The sequence below is a fragment of the Carya illinoinensis genome, chromosome 3 (assembly GCF_018687715.1).
Source record: "Carya illinoinensis cultivar Pawnee chromosome 3, C.illinoinensisPawnee_v1, whole genome shotgun sequence".
NCBI classification, from domain to species: domain Eukaryota; kingdom Viridiplantae; phylum Streptophyta; class Magnoliopsida; order Fagales; family Juglandaceae; genus Carya; species Carya illinoinensis.
In genome coordinates this window covers 7658840-7672952 of record NC_056754.1, presented here as the reverse complement: position 1 = coordinate 7672952, position 14113 = coordinate 7658840, and the positions used below count along the sequence as shown (strand labels likewise).

Below are 14113 nucleotides of genomic sequence, written 5' to 3'. Positions count from 1 at the left end.
ATGAATTACATTACTGATTACTGCATGAAATTAAATTATTAATCGCGGTAGCTTTTGTTCATGGTAATAGGCAAGTTATTTATGGGCCGGAGATCTGTACTTGTGCTGAAATGAGTACAGAATATTTAGCTCGAACCTGACTATTTGTGAAGGCCCAATCATCCGTCAACGAGAATCAAGTTAGTACCATAGTTCTTGGATATTCATGCCCGAGACATAACGGGTCAAGCAATAAACCGACCGTCGGAAGGAAAAGGGAACAAAGAATATATTAATATAACTATATAAGAATGGAAAAATGAAACTGAAAAATAAGAAATAAAATACAGGCTGTCATGAATACAGAAACTTCCCAGATTTTGCTCTGCAACGATCTTGTGGAAATTTCACTTCCCCCGTTGGTGATCGCCGGAGAATAGGAGGCCTAGGGCTTGGTGCTCCATCCTCCTAAAATCTATTTTCCTCCATCAAAGCCAAACGAAGGAGCAAAGGGAAAAACAAAAACGGAACAAAACAAAACGGGTCTTATTCTAATTCTAAGGGTTTCCGGCGCGGCCCGTTAACAGAGGGAGCTCCTTCAGCATTGCGCTCTCGAGCTTTTCAGGTACTTGTTCTTTCCTACAAGATTCTATTTGACAATCTCATTGCGTGGCCTCAAAATTTGATATTCTTTGAGTGGCATGGTTACCTGTTAGAGTCTTCGAGACTTATTGTTTATTGTTTCTCTCTCTCTCTCTTTTTGTTTGTTTGGGGGGGGGGGGGGGGGGGGGGGGGGGAGCAGTTGGATTGGGTGTGAAGTGAATGAAATTGAGTTAGAGCTGAAAAAGAAGCGGAAATGAAGGCAGGGAGCGCTGCCAAGTTGATAGTGGAGGCCCTGCTGCAGCGCTTCCTTCCGCTCTCGCGGCGTCGCATCGAAACTGCCCAAGCACAGGTCCCTTGCTTTATTTCTATTTAAATATAGCAATTTTTCTGTATATCGATTCGGTCATGGTTTTTCTGAAAAGCCATAAAGTTTCGCTTAGACGACAGCCATTTCTGAAATTTGGTTGATAGGAAATTTATTTCTGTTGCGTAGGATTGCCAAATACTGTGTAAGATAAGGATAAATCTTGGCATATATGACGACCATTTCCTCAATTTGGTTGATGAGAGTTGTCAAATACCGTGTAAGATAAGGTCTATATCTTGGAGCCTCAGATTTTTAATTTTTAATAATGCTGGGAAATTGAAATACTGAGTATGGGAAGTTTAACACTTTAAACCATAAATTACCAAAACTAACGCATTGCACCACCAATCTACAAAGAGATTGCTATGTGCACTCTCTGTTGAGATCTGGCCATCAAGATTTTACCACATCTCCTATTTTTTTATCCATCTTAACGTGCATAATTGGACAAGGTTATTAGATCTCAATTTTTGGTAATTGGAGGGAGTAATGTGTATTTACCACCTTTTTTCTTATATGGAGGCATGAGAATATAGAAATCGTTGATGAGAGGTAGTGCAAGTGTAATTGCTAGACCCTTCCTCATACTTCTTCGTGCCTAGGTAGAGTGTAATTGCTCCTATGAGTATAGGGTGCTACAATGGTCATGCCCAAGTAGAGGGTATCATCCTCTAGGCTCCCGTTGCCCTTTTCATATAATGTGCTTCATGATTTTTCTCATTACTTGGGTAAATCACAGGATGGACAATACCTTCGACCATCGGATCCTGCCTATGAACAAGTACTGGATTCCTTAGCCATGATTGCGCGTCATACACCTGTACCTCTTCTAGAAGCTCTTCTTAGATGGAGAGAGAGGTGGGTTGAATCACCATTTTTACCATTTTAAATATTTGTTAGTTTTTCAGCTATTTTTGTATTCTTGAGTTTAGTTAATTCAATTGTAAAATTGCAGTGAGTCACCAAAGGGAGCAAATGATGCATCTACATTCCAAAGAAAGGTTTGTCACGTGATTAGTGGCTTGATTGTAAAATTTATTTCTGTGGCAGAATAACTTTTTAATCGTATTTAATGCATGTTGACAATCATGACCCAATGCTTCCAATACAGCTCCTCATCCTAAGTGCTAGATTGCAACGCTTCATGTTATATATCAACTACATTGGAATCCATATGATTGTATTTGCTGTTGCTGTTGGCTACCCCTGTTGATTTTCACCAGAGATAGTTTATTCCTCACTCTTTTCTCCTCATTTTTAGCCTGTTCTCATTAATTTATTGAATTTCATTCATTTATGAAATTTGAGAAAAGTCTTAATGCTATGTTCATTGCACTTTTTCCTAAAAAAGTTGGTTCCATGGAGGTGAAGGATTTTCATCCCATCAATCTTATTAGTAGTGTATACAAAATCATTTCGAAGGTGTTTGCTAACCGTTTGAGTGGGGTTATGGGGAAGATCATTTCAAAATTTCAGAATGCCTTTGTTAAGGGAAGACATTCTTGACTCCATTCTTATTGCTATTGAGTGCTTGGAGAGTAGAATCAGAGGTGGCGTTCCCAGTATCATTTGTAAATTGGATATGGAAAAAGCTTTCGACTATGTCAACTGGGAGTTTTTGGTTTATACTCTTGGTATGTATGGTTTTGGGGAGAGGTAGTGTAATTGGATGAAGCGTTGCATATCTACAGTTAGATTTTCAGTTTTGGTTAATGGCACACCAGCTAGTTTTTTTAATAGATCCCGAGGATTGAGACAAGGGGATCCACTGTTCTCTTTCCTTTTTGTTTTAGTTATGGATGTGTTGAGTAGAATGTTGAAGGCGGCAATGGATAGGGGATTCATATCGGGCTTTACAGTGGGGAGTCCTTCGTATGGCAGTGTCAATGTTTCTTATCTAATCTTTGTGGATGGTACTTTGATCCTTTGTGAGCCAAATTTTGATCAGATCCATTCTTTACGGGCTCTCTTGCTATGCTTTGAAGCTGTATCCATTTTAAAGGTGAACTTATCAAAGTTTGAAATGGTCCCTGTTGGTATGGTCAATAATCTAGGGGATTTGGCTGATATTTTGGGCTACAAAGTCTCTAGCTTGCCTTTGAAGTATGTTGGCCTCCCTTTGGGGGCACCTCACAAATCCAAGGCTATTTGGGACGGGATTATAGAGAAGATTGAATGTCGATTAGCTGGTTGGAAAATGATTTATTTGTCCAAAGGTGGTAGAATTACTTTAATCAAGAGCACTTTATCTGATATCCCAACCTATTTTCTATCTCTTTTTCCTTTGCATGTAGGGGTGGCTAATAGAATGGAAATGATATTTCGTGCTTTCTTGTGGGGCGGTATGGAGAATGAGAAGAAATCCCATTTGATTAAGTGGAATAAGATTTGCACTCCTCTTTCATTGGGAGGTTTGGGGATTAGAAAGCTGAAAACTTTCAATAAGGCACTTTTAGGGAAATTCCGTCCATCAAGGAGGGGACGCTCTTTGGAGGATTGTTATTGATGCCAAGTATGGGAGTACTTGGGGTGGGTGGTTTTCCAGAAAAGGAAGAGGGGCATATGGTGTGGGAGTGTGGAAATTCATTCATAATGGATGGGGGGAGTTCTTCAGAAATTTCAGATTTGAGGTGGGTAGGAGGAACCGGATCGGTTTTTTGCACGACTTGTGGTGTGGGGATGAGGCCTTGAAGAATTTTTTCCCCTCTCTCTTCAGAATTGCTTCGAATAAAGGTGCTTCTGTGGCTGATTGCGTGGATAATACTGCTGGATTTATTCAGTGGTCAGTAAGCTTTATTAGAGATGTCCAAGATTGGGAAGTGGGGGACATTACTGATTTTTACAGCTTACTTTATGCTTTAAACATAAACTCTGGAGGGGAGGACATATTTCTTGGAATCAGTTTGTTAATAAGAAATTCTCGGTTAGATCTTTATACAAGATCTTGGCATCACATTTTTCTTTCCTTGGAAAAATATTTGGAGATTAAGGTGCCTCTTAAGGTGGCTTTCTTCGGGTGGTTGGCTTCTCACGGGAAAATTCTTACCATTGATAAGTTGAAAAAGCGTGGTATTGTTGCAATGGATTGGTGCTTCATGTGCAAAAGGTGTGGTGAATCGGCGTATCATCTTCTTCTTCATTGTGATGTTTCGAAGGCTTTGTGGGATAAGGTCTTTGCTAAGGCGGGAATTGCTTGGGTGATGCCCAAGAGGGTGGTGGTGAACCTCTTGGCATGTTGAAGAGGGATTCTAGGAAATCGTCAAATAGCAACAGTTTGGAAGATGGTACCTCTTTATCTTATGTGGTGTATTTGGAATGAGAGGAATGGGCGCTGTTTTGAGAATAGAGAACGATCGATGGAAGGGATTAGAGCTTTCTTTTTTCATACTTTGCTACTTTGGGCTTCGGTTAATGTTTTGGATGGGAGTAGTCTTAATGACTTTTGTACCATTTTTCAGGGTTAGCTTGTAATTAGATTTCTCTATCTTGTACACTTCCTATGTATTTGGGCTATGCCTAATTACGTTTTTTAATAAATTTTACTTATCAAAAAAACAATTTTTTAGTTTGGGGGATAGTTTTCTTAAAATTTGATCATTATTTGTGGAAATTTTGTTGTTGTTCTATCATTTGAGTGAGTGCTTGTTAAGAAAGGGCTGCTAAGTCAGGTTTTCAATGAACCGAAGCCTTTTGAATTCTTTGTCAAGGTGGATATTTTTGTCGTAAAAGTTAATGAGAGAAGCAGGAGCGGTTTCTCGTGATTTCATCCATAGCCGTCTTCTATGGCTTGCCTCACTTAAAAGAGAGAAGAGAGACTTTTTAAAATCCCCAAGGGTAGGGAGCGCCATAAATTTTTTGATAAGTGGGAGCACCATATAAATTGTCCAAGTTCATTCTAATAGCCATGGCTGGTACTTAGGCATGGTAAGTTTAGACGAGGTGGTCATCAATTATTTAGCCATAGAAGGGGTGGATGGCAAGGAGCTGCATAGGGTGTTAAAGCATTTCCACTCCTTTCTTGGAGAGCATTGTAACCACTGTAGTGAGACCTTGCAAACCCTTTGTTTTTTAAATATATAATATTGCTTATCCGAAAACAAAAGTAGAAATTTTTGTATACAACCATGTGGGTGCTAGTATTGCAGTGTCTTTGTTGCTTGATTTATGCTTGCTTCTGCCTAGCTTATGGTCACTGACAATTTATTATCATTAAAGGAGGGAAGGGACTGCTTAAGTGCAGTATTGGGGGAAATCTGATTGAAGGCAATGAGATGTCTTTATCTTCCAGCAAGAGTCATTTGAAAAGGAGGATAGATGGGCAGTGTGTGTTCATTTGCTTACTGACCGTGAGCTATTATACTTTTGTTTTAGTTATAGCTATCATGAAATCTTCACATGAATATATATCTGCATAAGTGCCTACTTTGTCTAATTCTCCTATCTAGAGTCTAGAAGGAGTAAAAGATATAAGAAAATTATGAAAGTTAAGCCCATTAAAGTATATAGAAGCTGTCCAAAGGAAGCGTGTGCTGAAGAAGTAAGTTTTGAGCCTAAATTATCATTTTATTGTAAAAGATCCATTTCCTTTCAACACATATATTGCATAGAAAATTGTGCCCTGATCCTTTCTAACTATGTGTTAACATTGAACTCAGCTTGCAGTGGAGTGCATTTTTTGCTCGGCATGTATTCGATTTGTGGAGTGCTGTCCACAGGAGGGACTTACTGGTTTGTTGATTATTTTGTTCTGTTGTTTATCCCATTGGATTTGTTTACCTGATATTGACATACTGAATTGTGCTCATTGCAGAGAAACTCTGGTCTGGGCTTGAGAATTTTGTTTTTGACTGGCTAATTAATGCTGATAGGTAAGCTGTATCCTATGGGTTTGGAGAACTAAAAGAAATGATTTTGTGCCTTAATTGTTTTGGCTTGCATATTAATGATTCTCTATTTCTGATAAACCTGGGCTTCCTTTTTTTTTTTAAGTACTAAAAACTTTTTATTAAAAATCGCATAAGTCATAGCCCAAGTAGAAAGTCTGTATGTCCTAGCATATTGACGTAGCTGTTTCTTTTATTTGACCTGTATCTCCTTTGCCGTGGTTCAAGTGGTGGTTTTTGATCTGTATTAGGGTGTGAAAGGGATGTTTTGGTGGCATAGAGGCAGCTACATTTTTATTAGTCACCAAAACAATGGGGTAAAAGAGAAAAAAGGTTATTGACTTTTCGTTCTGGTTGGGGAATCTTTGGAATAATGTCTTCTTAAAAAAATAAATAAATTCTTTACTCGTTATTTGTTTGAACTTGAATTCTTTACTTCAGTTTGATCATGCCATGATGTAGAATGAGGTGAAAGTAAGGGCCTAGGTGTTTTTCTTTTGGTTAGAATTGATTGGATGTTGCTGGCTGTTCCCATGTCACTGGCAACCCGTCATTAGCACAGAAAGGGCCGCTATTCACTGGTGTCCCTTCGGTTTGTACTTTGGAGCAGCTCCCGGCCGCGAATGGCAGGTTTAGTAGCGTAGGGGTGGCATCCTCTTCCGGGCTAGTTATGGTGTAAGAATCCGGAGTCCCTCAGCCATTATTAGGTCTCTCAGAGACAATCTCAAGGGTACTGTGCACAGTGGTGGAAGAGGATGGCGAGTCTTCTTTGGATGGGGGGATCTCGAATTATGTGTCATCTTATGGGTTAGATTTACTGCTAGTATGCAAGGAGCTAGATGCTGATACTCAGTTAATTGACCCGGTTGAACCTGAGGATGTGCCTAGCCCTCTTTGTTCGTTGCCACTAGTGGCTTCATGGGCTGATTTACGATCAGATTGGGTACTCCAAAAGATCCATGATATGCGTCATTGCATGGGGATGTCTTGAGATGGTTTTGAGGACCAGCTGCAAGCTCTGCCCATCGCCATAAAAGCGGGCAAGCCTTTGCTTGCCAAATCTGTAGTTAAGAAGGATAGTGAGCTTAAGAGACTGGCCTGCTTCATAAACTATGATGCACGGGATGGTAGTACGAGCAGGGGGCTACACAAGGATAGGGTGAATTTGGTTGATCCCTGAAGCCTAAGATTCTTTCATGAAATGTTCAGGGGTTGAATGACCCGATCAAGCGCCTTAGAGTGAAGAATTTATTACGGGAATGGAAGGCATATGTTATTTGTTTGCAGGAGACGACACTAAAGATTATCGACAGGCACATCATCAGAAATTTGTGGAATTGCTCTTATGTAGGATGGACCACCCTCGCTTCAAAGGGTGCTTTAGGGGGTATTCTGGTGATGTGGGACAAGAGAGCAGGTAACTTTGTGGAGGAGTGCGTCGGTGAATTTTCGGTAGCATGTTCTTTCTTGAATGTGGAAGATGGTTTGGTTGGGGGTCTGTAGGTGTATACAGAACTAAGGATGACAGCAGTAGAAAACTTCTTTGGGACGAGTTTGCTGGCCTGTGCAGTTGGTGGGATGTTCTATGGTGTATCGGGGGTGATTTCAACATCACTTAGCTTCCGAGTGAGCGGTCGAGGGTTTTTAGTACGGGTTTAGCCATGGCTGATTTCTCAGCTCTTTTATTTGAGTTAGACTTGGTGGATCTTCCTTTAACAAGGGGAGATTTCACTTGGTCAAACGGAAGGGCCTGTTCAAGGTTGGATAGGTTCATTGTTTCTCCTTCTTGGGAGGCTCATTTCCCAAATTTATACCAAAAACGGCTCCCAGGGCTTTGCTCTGATCATTTTCCCCTTTTACTAGATTGTGTGGGTCTTCATGAGGGATGGAGATACTTTAAGTTCGAGAACATGTGGTTAAAGGTGGATGGATTCTTAGAGAAAGTCAGTTTGTGGTGGGCCTCATATCAGCTCACGGGCACTCTTAGTTTTGTTTTAGTTGGGAAGCTTAAAGTTTTAAAGAATGATATAAGAAAATGGAATTTGGAAGTCTTTGGAAACATTAATGACCAGCGGGACAAACTCTTTTTGGAGCTGCAGCAACTTGAGGTAAAAGAGGCGGAAAGGGATCTATCGGCTGATGATAGGGCAAGGAAAAATGACTGTAGTTGTTGAGTTGGAAAAAATCACTCTTATGGAGGAAATCTCGTGGAGACAAAAATCCCGGGCCCTTTGGTTGAAGGAATGGGATAGGAGTACAAAGTTCTTTCATAGAGTTGCAAACTCTCATCAAATAAACAACGCCATAGAGGTCCTTCATTTGGAGGGTAGGGTTGTATTGGGTAGAGATGCTATTAAGGATCACGTTCTCCACTTTTATGATAAGCTTTAGACAGAGCAATACCTTTGGAGACCCAAGGTAGACGGTCTAGATGTTTATTCTATTAACGATACAAGTGTGGCTTGGTTCGAGAGGCCTTTCGAAGAAGGTGAGGTGCTTGGCGTGTTAAAAGGGATGGACAAAAATAAAGCACCGGGACTAGATGAATTTCTAATGGCTTTTTTTCAAACTTGTTGGGACATTGTCAAGGAGGATCTAATGAAGGCTTTTTTATTAAATTTCACTTTTATATGAAATTTGAGAGGAGCCTTAATATCTCTTTCATTGCTCTTATCCCCAAGAGGGCGAGGTCGGTAGAAGTGCATGATTTCCGTCCCATAAGCTTTGTGAGTGGGGTTTATAAGATCATCTCTAAAGTTCTAGCGAAGCGGTTGAGTGAAGTCATGGGGAAGATAATCTTGAAGTCCCAAAATGCCTTTGTGAAAGGAAGACAAATACTAGACTCGGTCCTCATTACCAACGAATGCTTGGAGAGTAGAGTCAGAGCCGGCATTCCAAGTATCATGTGTAAATTAGATATGGAAAAGGCATTTGATCATGTGAACTGGGATTTCATATTGTATGTACTTGGTAGGTATGGCTTTGGGGAAAGATGGTGTCAGTGGATAAAACATTGTATTACAACCGTCAGATTCTCTGTCTTGGTCAATGGCACTCCTGAAGGCTTCTTTAACAACTCTTGGTATTTGAGACAAAGGGATCCACTATCCCCACTTTTATTCATTCTAGTCATGGATGTGCCGAGTAGAATGTTGGAAGGGGTGGTGGATAGGGGCTTCATCTCAGGTTTCTTGATGGGCAGTTCCTCGCATGGAAGCTTGACAATCTTCCATCTTCTTTTCACCGATGATATGCTGATTTTTTGTGACCCAAACCTGGATTAGATTCACTCCCTAAGAGCACTTCTAATTTTCTTTGATGCTGTATCTAGCCTTAAGGTGAATTATCAAAGTCGGAAATAGTTCCTGTTGGTTCGATTAATAACTTAAGTGAAGTGGTTGCCATCTTGGGCTGCAAGGTTTCATCCTTGCCCATGAAGTACCTTGGACTCCCTTTGGGGGCCCCTCATAAATCCAAGGTAATGTGGGAAAGGATTGTTGAGAAAATTGAAGGCAAGTTGGTGGGTTGGAAGAGAATTTACTTGCCTAAGGGTGAGAGAATCACACTTATTAAGAGTACGTTATCTAATCTCCCAGCGTACTACCTTTCTTTATTTCCTGTGCCTGCAGGGTTGGCGAATAGACTGGAGAAGATTTTCCGTAATTTCTTGTGGGGAGGGTTAGAGGATGTAAAAAGATTCCACTTGATTAAATGGGATAAAGTATGCACCCCTTTGTCTTGTGGTGGGTTGGGCGTAAGAAAATTGAGAACCTTCAACCAGCACTTCTTGGAAAATGGTTATGGTGTTATCATTAGGAGGGAGACGCTCTTTGGATGAATATTCTAGATGTCAAATATGGGAGCGTTTGGGGAGGTTGGTACTCTAAGGAATTAAGAGGGGTTTATGGCGTGGGAGTTTGGAAACTTATTCGAAATGGTCGGGATGAATTTCTCGGCAACTGCAGACTTGAGGTAGGAAGGGGCACGTGAATCAGGTTTTGGCACAATATTTGGTGTGGGTATATTGCTTTGAAAAATGATTTCCCCTCTCTTTTTAGGATTGCATCAGATCAGGATTCCTCGGTAGCTGATAATATGTGCAATACTGTTGATTCCATTCATTGGTATGTGAGATTCACTAGAGCTGTCCAGGATTGGGAGGTGGGAGATGGGGCTGTTCATATGGGCCCGGCCCGGCCCAGAATCCGGTAAAATCGGATTCCGGTTTCGGGTTTCGGTCCGGATTTATTCTGGGCCGAAACCCGGATTATGAAAACCAGATTTATCTGGTCCAGACCCGGTAAAAAATCTGGATTTCATATTCAAAATCCGGTTAACTGGATTTGTGTATATAAGGGACTGAAACCCTAGCCGCACTTACAGACGAAACCTGTGACCCCGTCTCCGTCTCCTCCCTCCCTCCCTCCCTCTCTCTCTCTCTCAACAGACGAAACCCTAGCCGCACTTACACTTTGCACTCGGAGAAGACAAAGACTCCATACCAACGAAAAGGAAAAGCAAAAGCAAAAACAAAAGCAAAATGGCTTATCGGAGAAGGCACGACATTTCGAGAGCATCCACCTTCAAGGAAGAGTTTCATCACCCGCCCGACGACGATCATAATTTACCCGATTCATCCTCCTCTTCTATTGCCGACTATGACCTCTCTCGCCTCATCAGTTTTTCCCTCTCCTCCACTTTCTCTTCTTGAAGATTCTGACTATGAGACAACCATGGCCATGAATGGTTGTGGTTCTTTGCTCAAACCCACGATCTCATCGTGGTCTCATGGAGTAGAAGGTTGCGATTTTTTCTAGATAGATCGGCGGATTTGGTGAAAAACTGGGATGGGTTTTGGATTTTGTTGTTCTTTTTCAGTTGTGTTTCAATGTGGGTGGGCGGGCCGGGTGGGGCGAATGGCCATGGGGTCAATCTGTCCCTCGGCATCTGATCGAGGGCACAAATGTTGTCGCCCAATGTCATGGTACCGGCGGCTAGAAGCACAAATGGTGGAAGAGAGGCGGCGTCGGTGGAAGAAAAAAAATAAATAAAAGACACGGGTTTGATCCGAAACCCGGAATCCGGGTTTTGAAAAACCCGAATTCAATCGGGTTCCGGCCCGTTTCTGATCCGGGATAACCAGGTCTGGGTTCCGGCCCGAATTTAAAATCCGGGTTCCGGTTTGGGTCTACCCGAATTTCCGGGTCGGAACCCGGATGAACAGTCCTAGTGGGAAACATTGTTGATTTCTACAGTGTGTTATATGCACTGAAACAAAGGGCAGGAGGGGACAGATTACTCTGGACACACACAGGGAACAAGAAATTTTCAGTTCGATCTTACTAAAAGGCCTTAACGACTCACACCTTCAATGCCTTCCCTTGGAAGAGCATTTGGAGGAGCAATGTCCCCCTCAAGGTTGCATTATTTGGCTGGCTAGCATCCCGTGGTAAAATACTGACTATAGACAAGCTAAGAAAGCATGGACTCTACATAATGGATTGGTACTTTATGTGCAAACACAACAGTGGATCACCGGATCACCTTCTTCATTGCGATGTAGTTAAGGTATTATGGGATGAAATCTTCACTAGGCTTGACATCACATGGGCTACACCTAGGAGGGTGATAGATTTATTGTCTTGTTGGCAAGGGATTTGGAGCAATCGTTAGATCGCAGCTGTATGGAAGATGTTGCCTTTATGTTTAATGTGGTACACATGGAATGATAGAAATGGGTGCTGTTTTGACAATAGGGAACGCTCTCCGGATGGTTTTAGGGCCTTTTTCTTTCATACATTGTTGCTTTGGGCATCTTCTATTGTATTGAATGGAACGAGTCTTAATGACTTTTACACTACTTTCCGTAGCGTGTAGTTTTTGTAATTAGTTTCCTGTATACTTTCTGTGTACTCGGGCTTCGCATATTTATGTGGATTAATATAATCTTTTTTACCTATCAAAAAAAAAAAAAAAAAAAAAGAATTGACTGGATCATATACTACAAAACTTGATGAGCAAATCCTTGCAAGCCTTGAGAAGTTTATAATGTATGAATATACGTTCTTGTTACAGGGTTGTTAGCCAGGTTGAATATCCCTCTTTGGTTGATTTGCGAGGACTCCTTCTGGACCTAGTTGCTCAACTCTTAGGTGCTTTATCTCGCATCAGGTAATCCGCATCTATAAAACTTGAATTACTAAAAATTGTGATCTGGTCCAAAATTGTTTTGTCCATTAATTTTGGGGACTTGTAAGGTTTAGATTACTTATAAAAAAAATTATATGCAGTTGTTGCTACGTAGTTGAATAAATCATAACACTGAATAGTTTTTAGCAAACTTAATATACCTGTTTCCTTATTACGTATCAGTGTCAAGATTGAGATATGTTATTATTATCATATATGGCCTTGTTGGCAGCGTAGCGTGGAAGAAGAAATTTAAATTTTTTCACTACTGATAGAATTTTTTTTTTTTTTTTTTTTTTTGGGTGACTGGTCTGAAGTAGCCATCCATACCTTATACCTCTGATTACATAATTATCATTGTTCACCATTTTGACATGTCTACGATGTCTTAGTTTATGCAAATTACATACCTATAAGACTGCACCTGCTATTTAAGTTCTAAACCCTTGGTTTTAGGGCATTATTACGTTGTCACAAGAACTAGCTTCTCTTTTGGAGGAAGCCAATGCAACTTTCTAACAATCTGCTTTTTATAGGGTGGCTACCATGCCGTTAAATGTCCTGTTTGTTATGTTTCCTCATTTCTAATTGTCCCTTATTGACAACATTCTTTTTTGGGCCTTGGCTCGAATCTGCACTGTAGTTGTGGAGTGCAGTGGTCAAGGAATGGTATCTGAAGTTGGTTTTGCCAAGTTATTAGTTTTTATTGTTGGCTAATAAAGAGAGAGAATCTCATTTCTGTTCTTCTGTCTTTTTTTCTTTTGATAAGTACGAAATTTAAATCTTCTGTCTTTTATTGTGGAATCTGTGTTGTGGCAATCAGATATTGCTTAAAAGCATTTAAAATATGATGAGGCAGTCCTTAATGCTTATAAAATATGTAGGATCGGTAATAAGGTGTATTTTTGGTTATGGTGTGCTTCAATGAACCAAATAAGTGTCCATCAATGTATTGTTCAGTATTTCTAGAGTGCGGACCTATTATTTTATGGTGTTTTCCCTTTCCTTTTACAGATTTAGTTCTGTGACTGAGCGCTTTTTTATGGAACTCAATACTCGTCGGATTGACACTAGTGTTTCGCGAAGTGAAACACTTAGTATCATTAATGGGATGCGCTACCTAAAGCTTGGGGTATGTAAATTGATTGTTCTGGTGAAAAATTGAATGAAAAACAATGATTTAACGGTAAAGTAATTGCCAGGTTAAGACTGAGGGTGGGCTGAATGCATCAGCATCTTTTGTGGCAAAAGCAAACCCTCTTATCCGTCCTGCACAAAAACGTAAGAGTGAGTTTTACCATGCTCTATGCAATATGCTTTCAAACATCCTAGCACCACTTGCAGACGGTGGAAAAAGCCAGTGGCCTCCTTCTGGTGTAGAGCCTGCACTTTCCCTATGGTATGAAGCTGTTGGAAGAATAAGATTACAGCTCATTCCATGGATGGACAAGCAGAACAAACATATTGCTGTAAGTGGATGATAGATCTCAGATCATCTGCCTTCTTTTTCATATGAGATGTGAAAATTGTTACCTTCCTTCGACTCGTGTTCTAGTTTATTTCACCTTCAAATTAGATTGTGATTTGTAAATAAGTGGGAAAGCTTTTTTTGGGAAAAAAGAAAAAAAAGGGGGGGGGGGGGTTCGGGGCTCCTTAATGTGGCACTTGTACAAATATAGGTCAGGATTACTCTCTTAAATTTCACATCCTTGCCTAAATAGGACTTGGACTTGCATATTCAGTTATTGCGTCTGTTTTAGCCATACAACTTTTTTTTTTCCTTTTTGGTTTCTTATTTTTTTTTTTATAAGTAATAAAAAATTTTATTCATTATAAAAGACATAGCCCAAGTACACAGGAAGTATACATGAGAAGTACCTATCCTTGTTTGTTATATTTTACCTCATGATATTTTTTACAAAAATAGAAATGTACTTATAAGATAAAAGATGTGATACCCCACATGATAAGGACAAAGATAGATAGTGTATGAAATTCCACATTTTTTAGGAATGAGAAGTTCTTGCTCTTTTTAAGGTTCCAAAGGAGTTATAATTGTATCGTTGACCAGTCCTTTTAGAGTATAGGTCAT

General features: G+C 40.3%; 1 protein-coding gene across 2 annotated transcripts in view; it reads left to right on the top strand.

The window, feature by feature from the left end:
• The first annotated feature begins 303 nt into the window (after positions 1-303).
• LOC122302991 (cell morphogenesis protein PAG1) overlaps positions 304-14113 on the top strand; it is a 30247-nt gene continuing 16437 nt past the window's right edge. The window contains exons 1-9 of one of the 2 annotated variants that reach the window (XM_043114503.1): positions 304-604; positions 782-931; positions 1689-1807; positions 1905-1950; positions 5605-5677; positions 5760-5817; positions 11908-12003; positions 13036-13153; positions 13224-13490. In XM_043114503.1, the coding sequence (XP_042970437.1) occupies positions 836-931; positions 1689-1807; positions 1905-1950; positions 5605-5677; positions 5760-5817; positions 11908-12003; positions 13036-13153; positions 13224-13490 (873 nt within the window). In that variant the 5' untranslated portion in view covers positions 304-604; positions 782-835. Of the gene's footprint in view, positions 605-781; positions 932-1688; positions 1808-1904; positions 1951-5283; positions 5487-5604; positions 5678-5759; positions 5818-11907; positions 12004-13035; positions 13154-13223; positions 13491-14113 lie in introns of those variants that run through there. The other variant, XM_043114505.1, reaches the window with a different exon arrangement.